This window comes from Diaphorina citri, unplaced genomic scaffold, assembly GCF_000475195.1.
Source record: "Diaphorina citri unplaced genomic scaffold, Diaci psyllid genome assembly version 1.1 scaffold212, whole genome shotgun sequence".
NCBI lineage: Eukaryota > Metazoa > Arthropoda > Insecta > Hemiptera > Psyllidae > Diaphorina > Diaphorina citri.
This window is the reverse complement of record NW_007377649.1, coordinates 23080-44144: the sequence shown is the minus strand read 5'-3', so window position 1 is coordinate 44144 and position 21065 is coordinate 23080. Positions and strand designations below refer to the sequence as shown.

Below are 21065 nucleotides of genomic sequence, written 5' to 3'. Positions count from 1 at the left end.
CAAATCTAGCCAAATTCAGAACAACCGTTGTCGGACAAACCTGCCTGGTTTGTCTATATATTGGACTTCACTTCGTTCGAACAAGAATAATTTGAGAGGGACACATTTCGGGATGGAAGGGCGGGTACTATAAAAACAGGGATGAAAACTGCTGCTTCAATTTAGAGAAAAAACGATCTCTCTCTCCCTCTTCATTCACTGTCCCTCTCTCACTCTCACTCCCTCTCCTCCCTCTCTCTCTCCTCCTCCTCCCTTCCCTCCTTTCTCTCTCTCTTCTCTCGCTTTCTCTCTCTGTCAAACTTTTTTTTCAACAAAGCTTTTATTTTCATCGTATCGAAATAATATTAAAAATAAAAAATAAATAAAGCTGAAACCCTAAAATGCTGAGAACTTTTTTTTTATTACTCCAAATTGGAAAATTTCAAATAAGCGAGGAAAAAAATTGACTGCTGTCACACATGTGTACTTGCGAGAGAGAGAGAGAGAGAGAGAGAGAGAGAGAAGGAAAAGAGAGAGGGAGAGAGAGAAAGGGATATTGCAAAGTAAAATATCGAATTTAAAAAAAAAGTTGACAGTTAAGTCGAAAAAAAAACTCGGACTTTTATGATGGTTCTCTCACCTTTTCCACACGGTTTTTCAACCAGCTACTCAATTTATTGTCCTCACGTGGCTGATGGGTGCACCCCGAAACAACTAGCAGCACGTGATGCCCCAGATGACCACCCGTCCAGCTACCAACCACACACAAAGTTACTTAACCGTATTAATCCACTGGAAACTGGTACATTTATCTTGCTTTAGGGAGCTAGATGTGTTGAAACTTCGCAAAACTATAGTAAATATCATGATTATTTATATTATTATTATTATTTCCTTTGCTCTTTACTTTGCAGTAAATATAAGGCAGTCGACACACATCACGAAATTCCCGGCGCAAATTTCCAAGCAGACAAAATTCCCGGTACCAATACCCAGTCCCGGCAGAACTCGGAGATATTTGGTGAAAACCCCACCTGAAATTTTCCTGCTCCCTGAATCGTCAATGGTGTTTAGAAATCGCTCAGAAAATTCTTCCATAAATCGCTCCGATCTGCAAAGTCTTCCATAAATCGCTCCACTCGCCGAATTCTTCCATAAATCGCTTTTGAAATCGTTCCAGCGATTTGCTCACCAACCATGATGAGCTACCACACTTGGAGCGTTCTGAACAATGGCGACAATCGTGTTACTGAAAATACACCAAGGAAAGAGATCAAAATAGATTCACCACATGGGAATCTATCAAACAATCAAGAGAAAACACATCTCAATGCGAGTAAGAAATTCAATTATAGACTGGATTTAAGCAGAGCTGCAAAAGAACACTTTTCTCAGGAACTGATATCCATAAGGAGAGATGACTATTACTTTAATACTAGTAGTTACTAATGTTTATTAAGTTTGAAGCTCAAAGTTCAAAAGGTTTTATGTATTTTCAAAATTTCTTTCTTTTTTGCAGATCAGCAAAGAAGAATATGAAAGACAATTCAGCACAATGGAAAATGCTTGGAGAAAACAATTTGAAGAGTTAGACAAAAAATATCAAAACGAAATCAAGAAGTTGCAAGAAGAACTGAAAAAAGCCATGGAACAAAATCAGAACAACTGTAAAAAGCTCATCTTGGAACAGAACGAAAAGGATCACACGAATGAAGAGGAAAGCAAACAAGTGACAGAAAAAAGAAAAATGGACAATTTCGAAACGGAATTTATCCGTCGGATGTGTTTATATGACGAGGATCGGTTTATTGATATAAAGATTCAAGGTAAAAATCAAGAGAAGGGCAAGCAAATGAACGAAGAAGAAATACAAATGAACAAATGTAAAAATCCTGAAAGTGAGGAAGAAGTAGAGATAGGTGTTACTGATTCAGCGCTGCCAGAAACAGACACCACATTGCCATGATGATTTCCAACCTCCGATAGGAGAGGAATGTAAAGAAGAAGAAGAAGAAGATGAATTTCCTTTCTCACAGCATCCAAGGAATTGGATATTAATAATGCACAAACTGAGTGAAGGATACAGAAGGTTACATACTTTGTTATCCTCATTGATATAAAGATTCAAGGTAAAAATCAAGAGAAGGGCAAGCAAATGAACGAAGAAGAAATACAAATGAACAAATGTAAAAATCCTGAAAGTGAGGAAGAAGTAGAGATAGGTGTTACTGAAAATACACCAAGGAAAGAGATCAAAATAGATTCACCACATGGGAATCTATCAAACAATCAAGAGAAAACACATCTCAACGCGAGTAAGAAATTCAATTATAGACTGGATTTAAGCAGAGCTGCAAAAGAATATCGAGATGAAGATGAACAGAATACTGAACAACTGAAAAACATGTTAGCTAATTCGTCAAGAGACAAAAGAACATCTTTTTTGACCTATGTTGTAGACAGCCACGTTCAACAAGAATTAAGCAATGTAAAAAAATTCAATAGACAACAATCGATGTTTGATTTAAATCGATCCAAGCCGGCTTTTGGTGATTTGATCGCTCAAAATAAGAAAGAACAAGACACAGTAAAGGATCAGTCGAAAGATACGAAAGAAAAATCAGCTATAGTAAAAGGGAATAATGATAAACAAAAGGACACGGAAAATGATGAATTAAAAACGAAGAAATTTGATGTGCCATATGCTCAAAAATTCAATGACCAAGAAATACCAAGTGACTCAGTTGGGAAAATAATATTGAAAAACAATAGGTCAATGGACCAAACAAATTATATGGAGCCAAATAGATACGAATCAAATCATATAAACTCCCTGGATTATTTAAATCAAAATGATGAGCTCACTAAAAATCAAATGGATGATATAATTGCAGATAGCAATAAAATAAATGTGAACAAAGACTTGTTTTTCACGGACATGGACCATAACATATTTGATTTCAAAGGAGAATCTTCAAGGAAAAATACAGGATTTTACAATGACAATTTCGCGAAAAATATATCTCAATTGGTAACAATCAATAGTAAAGAGATCAAAAGAACATTCCATGATAAAACGTTCAAAATAGGTGAAAAATCGTTCGTTCATGATGGAGACGGTATTACTAATTTGTTGAATAACGTTAAGCGTGGTACACAAGCAGACAAAAGTAAACCAACACGGATGACGGAAATCGGATCTTTAATCAGCAAATTAGACGACAAACCGGTAGACACAATTAAGAATATCGACGAATCCAAAGTTAAAACTGTTAAATTTGCATCCGAAATTGAAACCAAAGATGACACCTTATCAGAACCTACGAGAGACAAACCAAGTGAAACAATACCATTCCAAGGCACACAGTTAGATTTAGAAGAAGAAAACTTCACTCATCAAACAATAAAACACTCTGAGAAATACTTTGGAGACATTTCGCGCGTAAAACGAACGGAATCTCAGGATGATCCTTCCATAATATCCACGGACTCAAGTTCGGAAATTTTCGACAAAGTGTTAAACGTAACCAACCCAGATAATCAATTCTATTACGAAATGGTCGAAACTAGTACATCCGAATCATCACAATGTAGAGATGAAGTTAGCAACGAAGCTCTGACTGCTCCTATGACTGCCATATCTAGAGAACAAATAATAAGACCAGTAGGAAAAACAAGCCGAGCTAAAGATTTAAGCATAATTGAGGAAGAGACAGAAACTGACAGCTCGTCCATACCATCGATCAAAATCGACAAAATTATTCCCAGACAGACGATGTATGTGGATTCTTCTTCGGATGATTCAAGTAAGTTGATAGCTGATAGTTTTGATTAGTCTCCTTCTAAACGTGTCTAGGACCCTCAGTACATTCACCTATCTACCGATTACCACAAATACTAAAATATCACATGCAAATATGAAATATCTTGGCCAGGATCGCATATTGTCCGATAGCCTTGAGGTCGGGTGTTCACTTACATTTCTTACATTATTTTTTAAAGTATTGATCTCATAAGATTGATCCTAGAAAAGCCAACAGATCTTAAAAGGTACCTATCAGTGACAATTGCATAATTTTCTTAAGAAAAGGAGAAACTAGATACTCCCATAGTTTTCTTTAGCGATTTCCTGTCATTCTTTACAACTTTCCTGTCTGCCTCCATTTTTCAATTGCCTTTTTTTTCAGCTATCCAAGACATCTCTTCCGAACCTGAGAATGAAAATTTCAAAAAGCCCAAACTTCTCCCTGACAACATCCTAGCTGATTTATCCAAAAGAGTGCAAGACATAGAAGAAATTGTGGATGGACAGTTCAAAGACATTCGAGAGCAGGATTCAGAATCGACATTGATTTACTGGGATGGAGAAAATCGGCCTCGTGAAAGACAGGCCGAAGCGAGATCCACGTTCGATAAACTAGGTAAACCTCGGTGTGGAGGGATGGAGAAAATCGGCCTCGTGAAAGACAGGCCGAAGCGAGATCCACGTTCGATAAACTAGGTAAACCTCGGTGTGGAAAAAAGGTTCAATTTTTACAACTTAAAATAAGACAAGCTGGCAGATTCAATTTGCCCAGTACATCGGTGTGGAAAAAAGGTCCAATTTTTACAACTTAAAATAAGACAAGCTGGCAGATTCAATTTGCCCAGTACCCGGGCTGTAGGGCGTCCAAAACCTTCAGTTCTGGGTCTTCTATAGATTTGTGATTTTGTTTGTAAAAAATTGCTGCAAGCAGCCCGATTAGGTTATAAACAGATAGTAAAGCAGACTGCTGAACAGTGTAAAAAAGACCCTAAAAAGAAATGTAAGGGACAACACTATTAGTGTAAGCACCTAAACAGATAGTAAAGCAGACTGCTGAACAGTGTAAAAAAGACCCTAAAAAGAAATGTAAGGGACAACACTATTAGTGTAAGCACCTAGGTACATCTTGATTGAACTATTGACAATTCTTTGTTTCAGCAAATCTCACGAACAACACAACAACCGTAACAATCCACAAAGCACCGGTGATAGCATAATGATAATGACATTATTTCTATTATCTGGATGGGAGAGCTTTATAAACTTCTCTTCATCGAGTGAAATTTCTCGCTTTTTTCTGGCAAAACTTCAAGTATTTTAATCTTTTGTTCTTTCAGTTTTTTCCTTTTTTTTCAACAGGAAAAGAAAACAGGATACTTTCCTTAATTCATTCTGGAGTTTTTATTTTCGTTCAAGATTTGACTTTAATTATGAAACTTTTTAACCCATTTGGGATACCACGGGAATGATCTTTCCTCAAAGACAGCATCAGTATTTCATCTAAAAATACACCACTTCTAACGCCTATTGTTTGATCTGGCCAGCGCAGCGGTCGATGATAGCACATTAAATGCACCGTTTCGCAAAGGATCACTGAAGTTAAGCAATGTTCCGCATGGTTGGTATCCGGATGGGTGACAAAAAATTTCTATAATAAGAATAGCGCGGTCAAAATTTCTTGACTTGGTGGGGCGGAGGGCTCCTTAATTTGAATACCTACTTCGCATCTTGACAATTCTTTGTTTCAGCAAATCTCACGAACAACACAACAACCGTAACAATCCACAAAGCACCGGTGAAAGAAACAAAAAGCACTGTAGAGACTCCAAAAATTGAAGAAAAAAGAGACATCTCAGGAACGCCTCCCAAAACTGAAAGCACCGGTGAAAGAAACAAAAAGCACTAAAGAGACTCCACAAATTGAAGAAAAAAGAGACATCTCAGGAACGCCTCCCAAAACTGAAGGGCACCGGTGAAAGAAACAAAAAGCACTAAAGAGACTCCACAAATTGAAGAAAAAAGAGACATCTCAGGAACGCCTCCCAAAACTGAAGGATAGCACATTAAATGCACCGTTTCGCAAAGGATCACTGAAGTTAAGCAATGTTCCGCATGGTTGGTATCCGGATGGGTGACAAAAAAATTCTATAATATGAATAGCGCGGTCAAAATTTCTTGACTTGGTGGGGCGGAGGGCTCCTTAATTTGAATACCTACTTCGCATAGGAGAAACCTCAGGAAAAGTTGATAAAGACGAAAAAGTAAACGAGGGTAAAGCGAATGTCTTCAAAGATGACTCTACGGTAGACAACTCGACGACAACGAATCTGGAGAAGAGGTTGGCCAAGAGAGACGAAGTGGTCGCCAAGTTTGAAAAGGTGATGAAGAAATTCAACCTGAATCCAGAATGGCGGAGAAACCTCAGGAAAAGTTGATAAAGACGAAAAAGTAAACGAGGGTAAAGCGAATGTCTTCAAAGATGACTCTACGGTAGACAACCTGACGACAACGAATCTGGAGAAGAGGTTGGCCAAGAGAGACGAAGTGGTCACCAAGTTCGAAAAGGTGATGAAGAAATTCAACCTGAATCCAGAATGGTTGACATTGCCGGAGAATACGTTCGAGCAGAAGATGCAGATTATCGTGCACGATAGAACACTTAAGACGAAGGTAAGAAAAGTTCATGTGCAAAGTCCCAAGGGTTCAGAAAAGTTCATGTGAAAAGTCCCAAGGGTAAGAAAAATCAGTGGTGTGTTGTAAAGGTGTGTCCAGACATAGTCGACGACCGTCCATCGGCAAGGTGAATTTATGATGTCGAGGCAGTGTGGAACACGTATACAGTATGCCGATCTGAGGGTAGTCTAATGCCGGCCACTTACGCTGAGACGGTCTGACAGACCGCCGTTTCAGATACCTAGGTCTGTCAGACCGTCTTAACATGTGTGGCGGAAAAAGCTACAGACCTATCAGACGGTCTCACAGACCTAGGTCTCGTGTCTTGGAAACGGACCGTATTTGGGACGTATGAGTTGAATAATCACTTACTATTTTCGGTCAGTGGTGGGTCACTGCAAATGGATTCTATTCTTCGCTTGATATTGTTTTTGATTGACTCGTAGTTCTTGACGGCCTGAAATGTAGAAAATGCACAAAGGTTATTTTATCCTTTTCTGGTAGTATTTATACATGTTTAGCAGAAATCAGATTCTTTTATACCTATATTTTTGTCAACTTTAATGGATTAGTAGATATATCTGATAAACTTTATTTTTGATGAAAAAGATCCAAGTTTGCACAATTCAGTTTTCTAATTAACCTTTGAAGATGATTTTTTTCAGCGCTGCCAGAAACAGACACCACATTGCCATGATGATTTCCAACCTCCGATAGGAGAGGAATGTAAAGAAGAAGAAGAAGAAGATGAATTTCCTTTCTCACAGCATCCAAGGAATTGGATATTAATAATGCACAAACTGAGTGAAGGATACAGAAGGTTACATACTTTGTTATCCTCAATTATAGTTACCTAGATATATGAAGCAGAGCTTTTATTATTGCTTCATATTCATATTTTATATGAAGCAGGTCTGTATATAGGGGGGCATGGACCCCTCACCCCCCCCCTCTCGAGGTTATTTCTCCTCTACTGTACGTTAGACACCGAAAAATTGGGGTCGAGGAGGCCCGGACACCCCCTCTCCCACCTTCGAGCTTAATTTTTCTCCTGAACTCTAGGCAAGACTCCGAAAATTTGGAGCATCCACCCCCGGTACATCTCTTTGGACTCTCGAGTCTCCCCCCCCCCTCGACAAAATCCTAGATACGGCCCTGATATGAAGCAGAAGCACATAAGGGAAGGTGCCCTATTATCATGCAGAAAACGGAATTTGTTGTTAAATAACTTGTTTTCCTTCTTGTCTTACATAATATTTCAGTGGCGGGTCTTACATAATATCTTAGGCCAGCCACTCACTATCAGGTAGACCTGACTAACGGACCTGATCAGGTTTACCTGTCAGGTCTACCCGATACTTGATGAGCACCCTCACTATCAGGTAGACCTGACAGGTATGGTTGAAGAGGTCCGCCTGTCAGGTCTACCTGATAGTGAGTGGCTGGCCTTACAAAATATTTCCACGGAAGCTAGGGAAGTATCATTTTCCTTTCTCTCTTCGGGGTTTTCATTCCTCGTGACCGAAAGTAGTAAGTGATTATTCAACTCATACGTCCCAAATACGGTCCGTTTCCAAGACACGAGACCTAGGTCTGTGAGACCGTCTGATAAGCCTGGGTTTGTAGCTTTTTCCGCCACACATGTTAGGACGGTCTGACAGACCTAGGTATCTGAAATCGCGGTCTGTCAGACCGTCTCAGCGTAAGTGGCCGGCATTAGACTACCCTCAGATCGGCATACTGTATACGTGTTCCACACTGCCTCGACATCATAAATTCACCTTGCCGATGGACGGTCGTCGACTATGTCTGGACACACCTTTACAACACACCACTGATTTTTCTTACCCTTGGGACTTTTCACATGAACTTTTCTGAACCCTTGGGACTTTGCACATGAACTTTTCTTACCTTCGTCTTAAGTGTTCTATCGTGCACGATAATCTGCATCTTCTGCTCGAACGTATTCTCCGGCAATGTCAACCATTCTGGATTCAGGTTGAATTTCTTCATCACCTTTTCGAACTTGGTGACCACTTCGTCTCTCTTGGCCAACCTCTTCTCCAGATTCGTTGTCGTCAAGTTGTCTACCGTAGAGTCATCTTTGAAGACATTCGCTTTACCCTCGTTTACTTTTTCGTCTTTATCAACTTTTCCTGAGGTTTCTCCCTTTTTTTCAGTTTTGGGAGGCGTTCCTGAGATGTCTCTTTTTTCTTCAATTTTTGGAGTCTCTACAGTGCTTTTTGTTTCTTTCACCGGTGCTTTGTGGATTGTTACGGTTGTTGTGTTGTTCGTGAGATTTGCTGAAACAAAGAATTGTCAATAGTTCAATCAAGATGTACCTAGGTGCTTACACTAATAGTGTTGTCCCTTACATTTCTTTTTAGGGTCTTTTTTACACTGTTCAGCAGTCTGCTTTACTATCTGTTTATAACCTAACCGGGCTGCTTGCAGCAATTTTTTACAAACAAAATCACAAATCTATAGAAGACCCAGAACTGAAGGTTTTGGACGCCCTACAGCCCGGGTACTGGGCAAATTGAATCTGCCAGCTTGTCTTATTTTAAGTTGTAAAAATTGGACCTTTTTCCCACACCGAGGTTTACCTAGTTTATCGAACGTGGATCTCGCTTCGGTCTGTCTTTCACGAGGCCGATTTTCTCCATCCCAGTAAATCAATGTTGATTCTGAATCCTGATCTCGAATGTCTTTGAACTGTCCATCCACAATTTCTTCTATGTCTTGCACTCTTTTGGATAAATCAGCTAGGATGTCTTCCCCTCCTCCTTCTTAGCTTAATAGTTTCTTCTCCCTCCCTTACCTTATCACAAGTAATCTTCCCCTCCTCCTTCTTAGCTTAACAGTTTCTTCTCCCTCCCTTACCTTATCATAAGTAATCTTCCCCTCCTCCTTCTTAGCTTAATAGTTTCTTCTCCTTCCCTTACCTTATCACAAGTATAGCTAGGATGTTGTCAGGGAGAAGTTTGGGCTTTTTGAAATTTTCATTCTCAGGTTCGGAAGAGATGTCTTGGATAGCTGAAAAAAAAAAGGCAATTGAAAAATGGAGACAGACAGGAAAGTTGTAAAGAATGACGGAAATCGCTAAAGAAAACTATGGGAGTATCTGGTTTCTCCTCTTCTGAAGAAAATTATGCAATTATCACTGATAGGTACCTCTTAAGATCTTTTGGCTTTTCTAGGATCAATCTTATGAGATGAATACTTTAAAAAATAATGTAAGAAATGTAAATGAACACCCGACCTCAAGGCTATCGGACAATATGCGATCCTGGCGAAGATATTTCATATTTGCATGTGATATTTTAGTATTTGTGGTAATCGGTAGATAGGTGAATGTACTGAGGGTCCTAGACACGTTTAGAAGGAGACTAATCAATTGCATGTGATATTTTAGTATTTGTGGTAATCGGTAGATAGGTGAATGTACTGAGGGTCCTAGACACGTTTAGAAGGAGACTAATCAAAGCTATCAGCTATCAACATACTTGAATCATCCGAAGAGGAATCCACATACATCGTCTGTCTGGGAATAATTTTGTCGATTTTGATCGATGGTATGGACGAGCTGTCAGTTTCTGTCTCTTCCTCAATTATGCTTAAATCTTTAGCTCGGCTTGTTTTTCCTACTGGTCTTATTATTTGTTCTCTAGATATGGCAGTCATAGGAGCAGTCAGAGCTTCGTTGCTAACTTCATCTCTACATTGTGATGATTCGGATGTACTAGTTTCGACCATTTCGTAATAGAATTGGTTATCTGGGTTGGTTACGTTTAGCACTTTGTCGTACCTTATCACAAGTAATCTTCCCCTCCTCCTTCTTAGCTTAATAGTTTCTTCTCCCTCCCTTACCTTATCACAAGTATTCTTCCCCTCCTCCGAATCCACATACATCGTCTGTCTGGGAATAATTTTGTCGATTTTGATCGATGGTATGGACGAGCTGTCAGTTTCTGTCTCTTCCTCAATTATGCTTAAATCTTTAGCTCGGCTTGTTTTTCCTACTGGTCTTATTATTTGTTCTCTAGATATGGCAGTCATAGGAGCAGTCAGAGCTTCGTTGCTAACTTCATCTCTACATTGTGATGATTCGGATGTACTAGTTTCGACCATTTCGTAATAGAATTGATTATCTGGGTTGGTTACGTTTAATGATGTTGGTGCCCAGGAGAGTCACGTTCTGCTCGTCAATGAGGCGGTCTATGTTGAGCTTGTCTGAAATGAGAGCAAAATGTCAATACAAAGGCGAACTTTATCATAAATGCAAACAAAGGATCTGCTACGAGCAAACGAGGAAGCCCTCTCCGTTCCAAGGCACTGGAGGACCTGGAGGTACCAAATGATTATGATGAGAAAGAAGAGGACTCGGAAAGAAAGTAAGTAAAATAAGTAGTAGGTATCCTAAACCCCCAAAAAATACCACTTCGTGGTATAACCGACATGATAAGAAAATCAGTCTTCTATCAAATTCAAGGCCAAAGGTGCCCTTTCAGGGCCTTGAAAATATGAATAGGCACATCTGCCACTCACGAGAAAAAGTATGACCATCAACCAACAAAATCGGCCCAGTAGTTTAGGCTGCAGAACGGTCAACGTCGAAGAAGCAGCAGAAAATGTGTAAAAATTTGACGTTTTTCAAAGTCAATTATCTCCGGCTTGTCTTAACCGATTTGGATGAATTTTTTTTTTCAACTTGCATGGTCTACTTTCGTGCCCCAACACACACACTTAATTCGTTTTATTCCATCGTTTGTAGTTGTCCCTCTACATAGAGTCTACAAATACCTGAAAACGGCTGCTTTCCCTGTCGCGTATAATATCTTCCTTCTTCGCTTTTGAGACAACAAGACAATTCCCTCTATCAAACCTCTTTAAATCTTTTATGCGTTGAACATTTCTGTCAGATGACTTTGAAATCAAATCGCTCAAGGGTTATGGTGGGGTTTTGCTCTGTTAACTTACCGATTTGATTCCAATTGACGCGACCTTTGTGTGTGTTGAATTGGAAGTTGGAATCGCGGGCGATTTTTTGGAAATCGTTTGAATTGTCGCCATTGTTCAGAGCGCTCCAAGTGTGGTAGCTCATCATGGTTGGTGAGCAAATCGCTGGAACGATTTCAGAAGCGATTTATGGAAGAATTCGACGAGTGGAGCGATTTATGGAAGACTTTGGAGATCGGGGTGATTTATGGAAGAATTTTCTGAGCGATTTCTAAACACCATTGACGATTCAGGGAGCAGGAAAATTTCAGATGGGAATTGTCTTTCATATTCTTCTTTGCTGATCTGCAAAAAAGAAAGAAATTTTGAAAATACATAAAACCTTTTGAACTTTGAGCTTCAAATTTAATAAACATTAGTAACTACTAGTATCTATTAAAGTAATAGTCATCTCTCCTTATGGATATCAGTTCCTGAGAAAAGTTCCTCTTTAATTTAATCATTCTCCAATATCAGATGCTTAATATTCTCCAATATTAAGAATTCCGAAAGTTCATCGCTTCCCAAAGATATTTTTCTATATCTAGAAACTAGAAATGAAGTCTTTAAGACTTTTAATTTGATTAGCATAATGATAATGACATTATTTCTATTATCTGGATGGGAGAGCTTTATAAACTTCTCTTCATCGAGTGAAATTTCTCGCTTTTTTTTCTGGCAAAGTATTTTAATCTTTTGTTCTTTCAGTTTTTTCCTTTTTTTTTCAACAGGAAAAGAAAACAGGATACTTTCCTTAATTCATTCTGGAGTTTTATTCCATTGTGCTGAATTGTCTTTCATATTCTTCTTTGCTGATCTGCAAAAAAGAAAGAAATTTTGAAAATACATAAAACCTTTTGAACATTGAGCTTCAAACTTAATAAACATTAGTAACTACTAGTATTAAAGTAATAGTCATCTCTCCTTATGGATATCAGTTCCTGAGAAAAGTTCCTCTTCAATTTAATCATTCTCCAATATCATCAGATGCTTAATATTCTCCAATATTAAGAATTCCGAAAGTTCATCGCTTCCCAAAGATATTTTTCTATATCTAGAAACTAGAAATGAAGTCTTTAAGACTTTTAATTTGATTAGCATAATGATAATGACATTATTTCTATTATCTGGATGGGAGAGCTTTATAAACTTCTCTTCATCGAGTGAAATTTCTCGCTTTTTTCTGGCAAAACTTCAAGTATTTTAATCTTTTGTTCTTTCAGTTTTTTCCTTTTTTTTCAACAGGAAAAGAAAACAGGATACTTTCCTTAATTCATTCTGGAGTTTTTATTTTCGTTCAAGATTTGACTTTAATTATGAAACTTTTTAACCCATTTGGGATACCACGGGAATGATCTTTCCTCAAAGACAGCATCAGTATTTCATCTAAAAATACACCACTTCTAACGCCTATTGTTTGATCTGGCCAGCGCAGCGGTCGATGATAGCACATTAAATGCACCGTTTCGCAAAGGATCACTGAAGTTAAGCAATGTTCCGCATGGTTGGTATCCGGATGGGTGACAAAAAATTTCTATAATAAGAATAGCGCGGTCAAAATTTCTTGACTTGGTGGGGCGGAGGGCTCCTTAATTTGAATACCTACTTCGCATCCCCCCAAATTTACCTTAGCGTCCTCAGGACTTGTCATCTCTACTTTGGCACCCTCCTCTGCCGTCATTTTTGTCGGTTCTTCTCTCAAGTCTTGTTGGCTTCGCGTCTCTCTTTGTTCTTCGTTGATGACGTTGAGGTCATGTTGCTTTCCTATTGTTGTTTCACTATGGTCTTCCGGAAAGCTTTCTGGTTTGTCCACTTTTGTCGAAGTTCCCGCCGTCGATGTTGATGACAGTTTGGATGTGATGAGTTTTCGCAGCGATTCCAACTCGGCCGTGTACCGGTGATCTCTGTTTTTGGAGGTGGTTCCACCTCCTGGGACACCTCCAGAGGAGGGCGATACTTCTCCACATTCACCTGGCTCCTGAAGAAGAAGATGAGGAAGAAGAAGAATTAGGGGGAATATAATAGGTATTAAAGCGTCTTTTGAAATTAGAGAATACCCATTGGAAACCTTGTTGTGTATGATGACGTCTACATTTCACCGAGCTATTTGAAAATGAGAAAAAGTCTTTTTTTTTCCTTCTTCTTTTTTTTATTTATTTATTCTTTCCTTTTTGTTCCCCATTTATTCTTCCCAAAATCTGATGGGAAAATGTTCTTTAGGTACCTGCTAAGTGTTAATCTCTTCTTTTTTTTTCTTTTCTTTATTATTGTTATTATTAATTTCATCAAAATTGGACCAACCGTTCGAGAGTTATCACGGAACAAACACACAGACGAGACAAAATATACGCAAAATCGTCGCGGTACTTGAATCTCACTTCGTTCAGTTACCTTTTCGAAGCTCTGCATGTAAGTCTCCTGCGATCTCATTTGATGATTGACCACACCCGGGTGTCTACGATTCAAGTGCATCACCAGGTATGATTCGAACTGAAACAGCTTGCCACAAATTTCGCACATGGCGTTCTCCCCTAGATCGCGGCCCTCTCCGGAACAGCTAGCGGGGCGCCATTTGTTCCAATGGATGATTTTCTTGAGCTCCACATTCTCCTTTTTGACGAGGACCAACTTTTTGCTCGCCTTTTCCAAGTCCTGAAATCAGAGAGTAAACAGTGGAACTTTTAGGTTAAAAAAGGGGCAGTTTTTTTTAATCGTTCTTTTTTGACAAACCACCACAATCAAAAAAAAAAAGTATGGCCAGCCACTCACTATCAGCTGATCAGTTTCACCCGTCAGGTCTACCACACACTGTGAGCACACACACTGTCAGGTAGACCTGGCAGGTATGTACGATCTATCATACCTGATGAGCACTCATACCTGATGAGCACACACACTATCAGGTAAACCTAACAGGCGTAGACCTGATCAGGTGTACCAGATAGTGAGTTGCTGGTTGCTGGCCTATGAGCCATGATTGTAAAATTAATTATTGCTGTTGTAGCGACGGGGGTGTCGAGAGAGGGTTGATAGCCCTTGGCTAAAAGTTCTTTTTGCTGTTGTAGCGACGGGGGTGTCGAGAGAGGGTTGATAGCCCTTGGCTAAAAGTTCTTTCTTGGTTTCCCTTGGTTGGCCATCCAGATCGTCCCGGTAAGTAGAACCGGCCATCGCATCGTGAGGATGTTCCGTACAAGTAAGACAATTCAGTAGAAAAGTAAGACAATACCATGGAGGCCCTTACCGTTTTCAGGAGGAAGTTCTGCTGACTCAGGTGGCGTTTACAGTGCAAGAGGAAATCATTGGTGAGCTGAGAGAGTTTGAAGATCTTGACGAAGTTGCTGTTGAGGATGCGAACATCAAATTCAGACTCGATGTCAAAGTTGACCACATTGTTGATGTTGGTGCCCAGGAGAGTCACGTTCTGCTCGTCAATGAGGCGGTCTATGTTGAGCTTGTCTGAAATGAGAGCAAAATGTCAATAGAAAGGCGAACTTTATCATAAATGCAAACAAAGGATCTGCTACGAGCAAACGAGAAAACCCTCTCCGTTCCAAGGCACTGGAGGACCTGGAGGTAGCAAATAATTATGATGAGAAAGAAGAGGACTCGGAAAGAAAGTAAGTAAAATAAGTAGTATCCTAAACCCCCAAAAAATACCACTTCGTGGTATAACCGACATGATAAGAAAATCAGTCTTTTATCAAATTCAAGGCCAAAAGGGCCCTTTTAGTGCCTTGAAAATATGAAAAGGCACATCTGCCACTCATTTGTCCCCTTTTTTTTTTTTTTTTTTTTTTTTTCTCAAAGCTACCTACTTTATCTATCGACCTTATTTAGACTGCAGGGGCAAATGGACTTTTCAGTCTCATCCTATGCTACCTCTATAAAGAGGTATAATATTAAATTCTATTCTATTCTACGAAGATTCTGTTCTATTTTTTTTTATTGTGTTAAGCATAAATGCTTGTCACAAATATGTCGTTCCCCGCTTAATACATTAAGCTAAATTTTATGACTTGACTTGGACTCGAACCACCAACCTCCAGATTCAAAGCTCGCCGCACTAACCACAACACCACTGACGTTGGTTTCTATTCTATTTTACTGTTCACTCCTGTTCCTAGACAAGTTCCGAAACAATAGAAATGTATCTTACCAGATAATTTAAAAAAGGTCGTCCCAAGATCTCACGTTTAGACTGACAGTATAGTTACAAACAATTTCGGGTGTCTGTAAAAGTTAAAACTTTCTGGAATTGTGATGGTTTTATTTCCAAGGAATATTATCTGAGTATGAAAACTGTTTTGTGGTACTGTCGCATGTTTTGTTTACATTTCGTTGCCATGGTAACCACTTTGCTAGAAGCGGATATAGTGGGTGAGACATTAATTTTGAATGAATGAAATAAAAGGGGGAGGGGGGAGGGAGTTGTTGTTGTAGTTGTTTTTTTTTTTACGACCCTCAGTATTGTAGATGGTGGTCAGTGGATTTCGTATTTGGAGGTTGGTGGTTCAAGTCCAGGGACCGTTATTTGTGTCAGCTAGTCTGGCTCATGGCTCAACACAGTTATAATTGTGGAGAATACTTTAATAATGTTTATAATACCTATAGGATAAGGAAAGTAAAAAAAAGTTTGCCAGCCTTCCTACAGGACATTCGGAAAAAAATCGGATGAAACTCACGACAAGTGGGCCTTTACCCTATTCAGAAAAGAATGGAGGAGGTACACAAACTTTACCATACTTGTAATAACAATGTACCTTAAAGCCCCTTGTAATATCCGTAGGAGTCGCTTTCCACGGTCCCGCACACGAGGGACGGGAATTTCTTGTCCAACGCTTGACGGAATTTCGGATGACTGTGAACCAAAGAGGAGATTTTTGAGAATATGGAAGAGCCGAAACATGTCGGCCTTTTATACTGCGTCGTAGGAAACATTCCTCTCCTGGGAGTTGAACCCGAGATATCCGGGCATCAAGCCGGTGTGATAGTTGTAATACGATTTATACAGTCCACGTCAAGTGGGAAATCCGATGGAAGCGCATGGAGGGGAACCGCAACTTAACTGTAAGTCGGACAGTTCTAAAAGTTTCACCATTCGATTCGGCGTGAAAAATCCCATGGGATCAACTATTCACATGCTTACTTGTTAATCAACGAGCTATTTTTTGACAAGTGCGCACCCAAAGGTCATCGGACTTCCCAGTTGAAGTGAACTGTACATATTTGTATTCTGAGTTAAGTATGTAGGTACCAAAAAACTCATTCTTGAAGTGGTTAAAGCGGTGGACTTTGGATCTGGAAGTTGTTGGTTCGATGACATACTAAGTAGGTACATACGAGATATGAGTACACTACGAGTATAATTCAATTCTGTATTTCCCTTTAAAAGAGGAGAAATGGGCTTCGGAAGATGTAAAATTGTCTCAGAATCCGAAAGGAAAAATCCACTTACATATGTAGACAGTAATCGTTTACTTTCTAACTCTAAGTAGGGAAAATGACATTCAATTCTGTATTTTCCTTTAAAAGAGGAGAAATGGGCTTCAGAGGATGGAAAATTGTCTCAGAATCCGAAAGGAAAATTCCACTTTTGTAGACAGTAATCGTTTACTTTCTAACTCTAAGTAGGAACAAGCAGGGTCCGTCCCTCCGGGAATTATTTAGCCCGTAGTTTATTCGATCGTGGTTAAAGAATACCTATGTACCTACTTAATTTGTTTAATATTCAGTTTATTATTATTCTTGATTTGATTTTTTAATTTTACTTTCATGTAATGATTTAAAATCAAGACTAGAGCCCGTTCTCCCTTTATTCCCAATATAGTGTACAAGTCACCCATCCATTTATTGGCCTTCCTCGGCGTAGCTTAACATAGGTAACGCTAAAACCGGTCTTAAATAATCGACTGAAGTGTTATCTAAAACTTTCTCGATTTGAGTTCATAGGTCGTCGCGACATGTTGCTTAACCCTTATTTTGTATAAACGGTAAGAGACATCGAAAACATTTGGTCATTCGGATGTGAATACTCTAATCAATTTGATTTTTCACGCCGAATCGAATGGTGCTACTTTTAGTACTGTTTGACTTACGGTTGAGAAGTTGCGGGTTCGATACTTCCCTGTGTCGGCAAATTTCCCTTTTATTCGTGAACCGTTACCAAATGAGCAAGTGAATAGTTAATCCCATGTGATTTTTCACGTGGAATCGAATGGTGCTACTTTTAGCACTCTCTGACCTCCAGTTGAGAAGTTGCGGGTTCGATACTCCCCGGTGTCAACGTCGAATTTCCCTTTTATTTGTGAACCATTAACAAGTAAGCATGTGAATAGTTGATCCCATGTGATTTTTCACGCCGAATCGAATGGTGCTACTTTTAGTACTGTTTGACTTACGGTTGAGAAGTTGCGGGTTCGATACTTCCCTGTGTCGACAAATTTCCCTTTTATTTGTGAACCGTTACCAAATAAGCAAGTGAATAGTTGATCCCATGTGATTTTTCACGCGGAATCGAATGGTGCTAGTTTTAGCACTCTCTGACTTACAGTTGAGAAGTTGCGGGTTCGATACTCCCCTGTGTCAACAAATTTCTCTTTTATTACATTTTTTTACTTTCTTTATTTTCTATTTCTTTTCAAATACCTACGTATTCTGCAAATGTAATAGAAAGTCGTGTGATGTTCACACCAGATTTTTTTGTTTTGTGCAGAAACAATAGAAAGTAAAAAAAGTAAAGTAATACATAAAAGTCTGTAGGTACAAAGTATAAACAAGAAGAGGAAGAGGAGGAGGTGAAGAAGAAGGAGAAGGAGAGGAACAAGAAGAAGAAAAGGATGAGCAGGAGGAGGAGGAAGAGGAGGAGGGCGAGAAGAAAACAAAGAGGAGGAACAAGAAGAAGAAGACGACCAACAACAGCTACAATAACAACAGCTAGAGAATGAGGAAGAAGAAGAAGAAGAAGAAGAAGAGTACAACAACAACAACAACAACAACAACAACAACAACAACAACAACAACAACAACAACAACAACAACAACAACAACACCAACAACAATACAACAACAACAACAACAACAACAACAACAACAACAACAACAACAACAACAACAACAACAATAACAACAACAACAACAACAACAACAACAACAACAACAACAACAACAACAACAACAACAACAACAACAACAACAACAGAACAACAACAACAACAACAACAACAACAACAACAACAACAACAACAACAACAACAACAACAACAACAACAACAACAAAAGAAGAAGAAGAACAAGAACCATGACCTATTGTGACAACCTGACAACTTCCTTTCATTGTAGCTTTTGTTGTAGTTCTCACTAAAAGCTAGCGGCTAAATAGAATGTTGCATGCTCCAGTCCCTTACGGATAAGCAACATTACGCGTGGTTGATATCTGGAGAGGTCACAGTCTGGGATATGCTTTATTCGTGAACCGTTACCAAATGAGCAAGTGAATAGTTAATCCCATGTGATTTTTCACGCGGAATCGAATGGTGCTAGGATCACCAAATACGGAGTCCATGCCAGGAACCAGAGGGAGATGGTCATGAGCGCCACCTAGTGGTGAAGAGAGACATTAGAAATGAGCCAGAGCCATTTAAAAAGGACGGTAATCTAGGGATTTTAAACAGTAGATCCATAGTAATTGAAAAAGATGAATCATCAGTATGAGAATAGAGCCTTGTTTGACGGAATTATTTTAAGAATCAGTAAAACCGTGCGTATAACTGCAAACTAACTCGGTTTTTGCATTTATTTTGTCCGTCCATCCACCTACATATCTCTCTGCCTGTCTGTTTGTTATGCCTCGTCAGACTTTTAGGGGTCATGGTTTCCTCTTTGTCTGTCTGAGTGGGATGCACCTGATATATACTACAAAATTGACTAAAATGTAGGTCATGGTGGTCATGGTGGGGGGGGATCTTACCTTAGCCAGTTTGATTTCTGCGCTGGTGCCAGACTGATCTCCGGATCGCAGGGTTGCCACGTTCATCTTCTTAGCCTGCTCCCTCATTTGTTTCTCGTGAACAGATACAGCCTGTGTAAATAAAAGAAAATATTTTATTATTCAAAACGGCCGGCGTAGGCTTCGAAACTGGGGCCGAATAAATTAGGAGACATTTTTACGAGAGAGGTGTGGGCTGAAAGCAGATAAGGAGTGGTCATTAAATTGGGCTACTCCTACTTTGCTACCACTCAGACCACACGAGTCTAAATAATACAGTCTAATGTTTTAGTTGCTTGATTCTTTTAATGAAGTGTAGTCCGTGATTCTTGATTCTTTTAATGAAGTGTAGTGTAGTCCGTGATTCGTGATTCTTGATTCTTTTAATGAAGTGTAGTCCGTGATTCTTGATTCTTTTAATGAAGTGTAGTGTAGTCCGTGATTCTAACAGAAGGAAGACAGGATAGGAGAAAGCCAGCCGTTCTGAGAACAAACATTATCCGTTCAGGATAAAATCCTCCCCGGGCGGGAATTGAACCCGTGGCCTAGTGCTCACAAGGCAGATGCGCTTCCAAGCAAACTAACTAGGCTGGAATAAAAATCTTTGGAAGGAAAAGAAGACAATATTGTTTTTAGGATGGCATTTTCTTGCTCAAAGCATTTACTCACCCGCACAATGAAGTAGTAAGCATAGATGATCAGAATGAGGGGGACAAAGTAGACGAAGAATCCGTAGAAGATGAGGTAGCTACGATGATGCCAGTCCTTGGTCAGGTAGTCGGTACCACAGGCGGTCAGGTTGCCCTCTGGTACGTATCTGAGAACAGGCAGAGAAAGGGAACAAAATGAAAACATGAAGAAATGGGGACTCAGTGAAGATGATTTGCGCGACTGTGGATCCATCCAAGACGAGGCCCATTAATTATTATTATTATATAACACTTTATTGGAATTTTACAATATTTACAAAGAGGTACAAAAAACAAAATAACAAACTGATAAATTAACAAAAGAAAAAGCAAATTGAATAAAGAAAGAAAGAAAAAAAGAAAAAATGTTGAAAAATTCTAACTCAGGGGCGGGATTAATGCCTAGGGCATTCTCTTCCATCCAGGCCCATCTTCTTGTCTGCCCAAACGTAAGTGCTATCTGCAATGAACAAGACCTGCTGCTAGCAAATGATGTGGGGATTCAAGTTGCAGATTATTGGAAGTGGAGTGTCTGACAAGGTCATTGGTCAAAGCGGTCACGGTAAGTAAAGTAAGTAGGTACATGTACTTGTATAACTAGGAAAAGATACTTAATGAGGTAATGACAAATATGACACCTGTGAATGAAATCAATTTGGTAGGGTTGGATGAGAAAAAAATAGTTTAATAGAGGGAACCGTAACAACGGGGGTCTTATCGTCCCGACATAGAATGGAGAAAAAGGACAGGATAGGAGAAAGCTTTTTCCCAAAAGAATCGAGAAAATCTAGTTAGCTTGGTTGGTAGTGCGTCTGCCTTGTAAGCGCTAGGCCGCGGGTTCGATTCCCGCCCGGGGCGGATTTTATCCTAATGGGATAATGTTCGTTCTCGGACCGGCTGGCTTTCTCCTATCCTGTCTTCCTTCTCTCTTCGATTT

At 39.4% G+C, this 21065-nt stretch overlaps 4 protein-coding genes across 4 annotated transcripts in view; 1 reads left to right on the top strand and 3 right to left on the bottom strand.

The window, feature by feature from the left end:
* Positions 1–1176: 1176 nt before the first annotated feature.
* Positions 1177–6505, top strand: LOC103506071 (uncharacterized protein PFB0145c-like). The gene is made up of 7 exons (XM_026821215.1): positions 1177–1311; positions 1499–1805; positions 2109–3785; positions 4167–4349; positions 4430–4480; positions 5533–5667; positions 6210–6505. Exons 1-7 carry the CDS (start codon positions 1177–1179, stop codon positions 6503–6505), a joined length of 2784 nt encoding a protein of 927 aa, XP_026677016.1.
* Positions 6506–6821: 316 nt separating this feature from the next.
* Positions 6822–10256, bottom strand: LOC103506070. The gene is made up of 5 exons (XM_008470451.1): positions 9964–10256; positions 9426–9493; positions 9064–9229; positions 8369–8760; positions 6822–6914 (listed from the first exon to the last, which is right to left on the bottom strand). The coding sequence occupies exons 1-5, from the start codon at positions 10211–10213 to the stop codon at positions 6822–6824; spliced, it is 969 nt and encodes a 322-aa protein (XP_008468673.1). The 5' UTR covers positions 10214–10256.
* A 1971-nt stretch (positions 10257–12227) lies between these two features.
* On the bottom strand, positions 12228–15800 carry LOC103506069 (zinc finger protein DZIP1L-like). The gene is made up of 5 exons (XM_008470450.1): positions 15788–15800; positions 14697–14911; positions 13847–14107; positions 13083–13433; positions 12228–12272 (listed from the first exon to the last, which is right to left on the bottom strand). Exons 1-5 carry the CDS (start codon positions 15798–15800, stop codon positions 12228–12230), a joined length of 885 nt encoding a protein of 294 aa, XP_008468672.1.
* Positions 15801–16216: 416 nt separating this feature from the next.
* The window catches only part of LOC103506067 (rhodopsin-like), a gene marked incomplete at its 5' end in the record, with an annotated part of 14819 nt that continues 9970 nt past the window's right edge, over positions 16217–21065 (bottom strand). The window contains 3 exons of the mRNA XM_026821221.1: positions 16217–16430; positions 18975–19051; positions 19422–19532. Coding sequence (XP_026677022.1) covers positions 16217–16430; positions 18975–19051; positions 19422–19532 — 402 coding nt within the window. The remainder of the gene's footprint in view (positions 16431–18974; positions 19052–19421; positions 19533–21065) is intronic.